The following is a 3,040-nucleotide window of genomic DNA, read 5'->3' as shown; positions in this document are numbered from 1 at the left end:
GCGCCCCCCAGACTGGACTGGCCCCGGCCTCAGAGAGGGCTCCCCCAAGTCCCCTCGGGCCGACCCCGAACCCCCTAAAAACCCCGAACCCCTTAAAAATTTGTTAAAACATCCCATTAAAAAAGCCCTTAATTTCCACTTCCTTTGGTCTCTTTTGGCCGCATACCACCTCTCGGGGCTCCACACCCCGTCATCGAGGTAGGCCCTTGAAATTGAGTTGGGCCACACCTGTGCGAGTTCCTGGGTAATCTCAGCCAGTTTGGCCTAGTACAACGGTCTTCAAACTTGGCCCTTTTATGACTTGTGGACTTCAACTCCCAGAATTCCTCAGCCAGGCACACTGGCTGAGGAATTCTGGGAGTCGAAGTCCACTCCTCCTAAAGTCTATATCGGGGTCTTCAAACTTGGCCCTTTTATGACTTGTGGACTTCAACTCCCAGAATTCCTTAGCCACTGTGCCTGGCTGAGGAATTCTGGGAGTTGAAGTCCATTCCTCTTAAAGTCTATATCAGGGGTCTTCAAACTTGGCCCTTTTATGACTTGTGGACTTCAACTCCCAGAATAGTCTCAGTTTCTTATGTGGGAAAATTAATAGGTCATACGTGACCTACCAGGAGAAGAGGAGACGGGGTGTGTGTACCTGTGTTCCATGTAAGAGCTGAGGGGTTCAACACACGTTGTGACGGCACCAATGACAAAAGAGGCCTTCACGTCTGCGTCCGGGTGAGTCTGAAGGGCCTGGACAACGTCAATCACGTCGGTGTATCTGTAGAGGACATTGAGCAAAGTCAATGGGACGGAAGCCCGGTTCGCTTAACGCAGGGGTAGGCCACCTTGGCTTTTATGACTCGTGGACTTCAACTCCCAGAATTCCTGAGCCAGCATGGGGAACTATGGCCCCTTCATGACTTGGGGACTTCAACTCCCAGAATTCCTGAGCCAGCATGGGGAACTATGGCCCCTTCATGACTCAGGGACTTCAACTCCCAGAATTCCTGAGCTAGCATGGGGAACTATGGTCCCTTCATGACTCGGGGACTTCAACCCAAAATTCCTGAGCTAGCATGGGGAACTATGGTCCCTTCATGACTCAGGGACTTCAACTCCCATAATTCCTGAGCCAGCATGGGGGAACTATGGCCCCTTCATGACTCGTGGACTCCAACTCCCAGAATTCCTGAGCTAGCATGGGGGAACTATGGTCCCTTCATGACTCAGGGACTTCAACTCCCAGAATTCCTGAGCCAGCATGAGGGAACTATGGCCCCTTCATGACTTGGGGACTTCAACTCTCAGAATTCCTGAGCCAGCACGGCTCAGCTTGGAAACCTCTCCCTTTTCCCTCAGCATGGCTGGCTCAGGAATTCTGGGAATTGAAGTCCACGAGTCATGAAGGGGTCAAAGTTTCCCCTATGCTGGCTCAGGAATTCTGGGAGTTGAAGTCCACGAGTCATAAAAGAGCCAAGGTTGCCTACCCCTGGCTTGACGGCTGTGCGACTGACTGAACCACTGGAGGGATTTGCTTAACAGCCGTGGGGAAAAAAGCCTGTAAAATCAGACATGACTCATTGGGAATTCTAGTTCCCCCCTCCCAGTCATAAGTTGAGGACAGTACTTAGCCCCATTCGTTTAGTAACCGTTCCAAATTAAAACAGCACTGAAAAAAGGGGACTTATGAACATTTTTCACCCTTATGACCATTCCAGCGTTCCTGGGATCAAAATTTGGAAACTTGGTGACTGACTCATATTTATGACGGTGGGGTTTTTTTTTAGTTTCCCTTATCAAATCCATCTTTTTTGCAGATGGGATACAGCTGCTGGATTGTGGGAAGATCTCCCCAAAAGCCTTGTTTAGATCATCCCAATCGCACATGCGTGGTTTCCGCAAGCACATCGACCACGTCAATACGTTTGTGGTTATTTTGCCACATCTGTCAAAGGCCCCAATCTAATTCTTCATTTCACACTTGAATTTCGCAGAAAAGGCCGTGGACTGAGGTGATCCGTTAAGTTCCACCTCGTTTCTAAAATTAGAAAGGCGTTTAGCTGAGGGAAACAGCTTTTCTAAAGATTGTCCAAGGTCTCTTTCATGTTTCATAAAACACAGAATAAATACATGCTTTGGACTTCACCTCAGCATTTTTAGTAGATTTACACAATGCTCTGAAAATTTCCACACTTAATACCTAACTCCCTCGACTTAAACAGTACTTCCCTTGGGGAAAAGGATTTAAACTACTCCACCCAAGATACAATGTTCACCACATCCTTTTTTACTCGCTATTTAGGGAACGTGATTTTAATCAAGAATAAGGCAACTTGGTCCCCCGAGTAGCTTGGGACCACTTACAAAAAAACCCCAGAATATACTTGTTATCTGTATTAAAAGCCAGTGGCTGATTAAACATCTTGTATTTGATAAAATACTTTTTTTTCCCTTTTCAAAGCTGGCTTGGTTAAGTTGAAATAGAGTTTGTGGGGTTTTTGGTAATGGATATATATATGTGTGGCAAAAAGTATACAATACTGCACCCAGGTAGATTAAAGGAACAATGAAGTATCTTGTAAGTAACAGAAATTTTTAAGCACCCCAACTGGCTTGGTCTTTATAACAAATTTTGACATTTCCCCCTCTTTGACTGCAGTGTGTAGCACTGTATGCAGACAGTCCTCAACTAACAATCATTTGTTTAGCAACTCATTACGTTGCAACGGGTTTTCACATTCACAACCATCGCAGCATCTCCACTGTTATAGGATCAGAATTTGGGTGCTTGGAAACTGGCATGTATTTACAAATGGTTGCAGAGTCCTGGGGTCAGGGGACGGCCACTTGCTGTAGGCCGCCCAGAGCTGCCTCGAAACGAAATGGCAGCAAATAAATTAGAGGGGGGGGGGAGGAAGAGAGATGGATAGATAGATGGATGGACGGAGGGACAGATAGATGATAGATAGACAAATGGAGATAAATAGATACAGTGGAGAGATGATAGACAGATAGACAGACAGACAGACAGACAGATATACAGATAGATAGA

The 3,040-nt window shown here is 46.5% G+C and overlaps 1 protein-coding gene across 1 annotated transcript in view; it reads right to left on the bottom strand.

Annotated features, from left to right (window-relative positions):
- The window catches only part of CUNH20orf194 (chromosome unknown C20orf194 homolog), a 99,669-nt gene that overhangs the window by 19,773 nt on the left and 76,856 nt on the right, over positions 1–3,040 (bottom strand). Inside the window, exons 27-28 of the mRNA XM_015821289.1 lie at positions 1,968–2,026; positions 641–812 (exon numbers count right to left, since the gene is read on the bottom strand). Coding sequence (XP_015676775.1) covers positions 641–812; positions 1,968–2,026 — 231 coding nt within the window. The remainder of the gene's footprint in view (positions 1–640; positions 813–1,967; positions 2,027–3,040) is intronic.

Source organism: Protobothrops mucrosquamatus, unplaced genomic scaffold, assembly GCF_001527695.2.
Source record: "Protobothrops mucrosquamatus isolate PMUCROS unplaced genomic scaffold, P.Mucros_1.0 scaffold1297, whole genome shotgun sequence".
Lineage (NCBI taxonomy): Eukaryota > Metazoa > Chordata > Lepidosauria > Squamata > Viperidae > Protobothrops > Protobothrops mucrosquamatus.
This window is presented reverse-complemented; position numbering and strand designations above follow the sequence as displayed.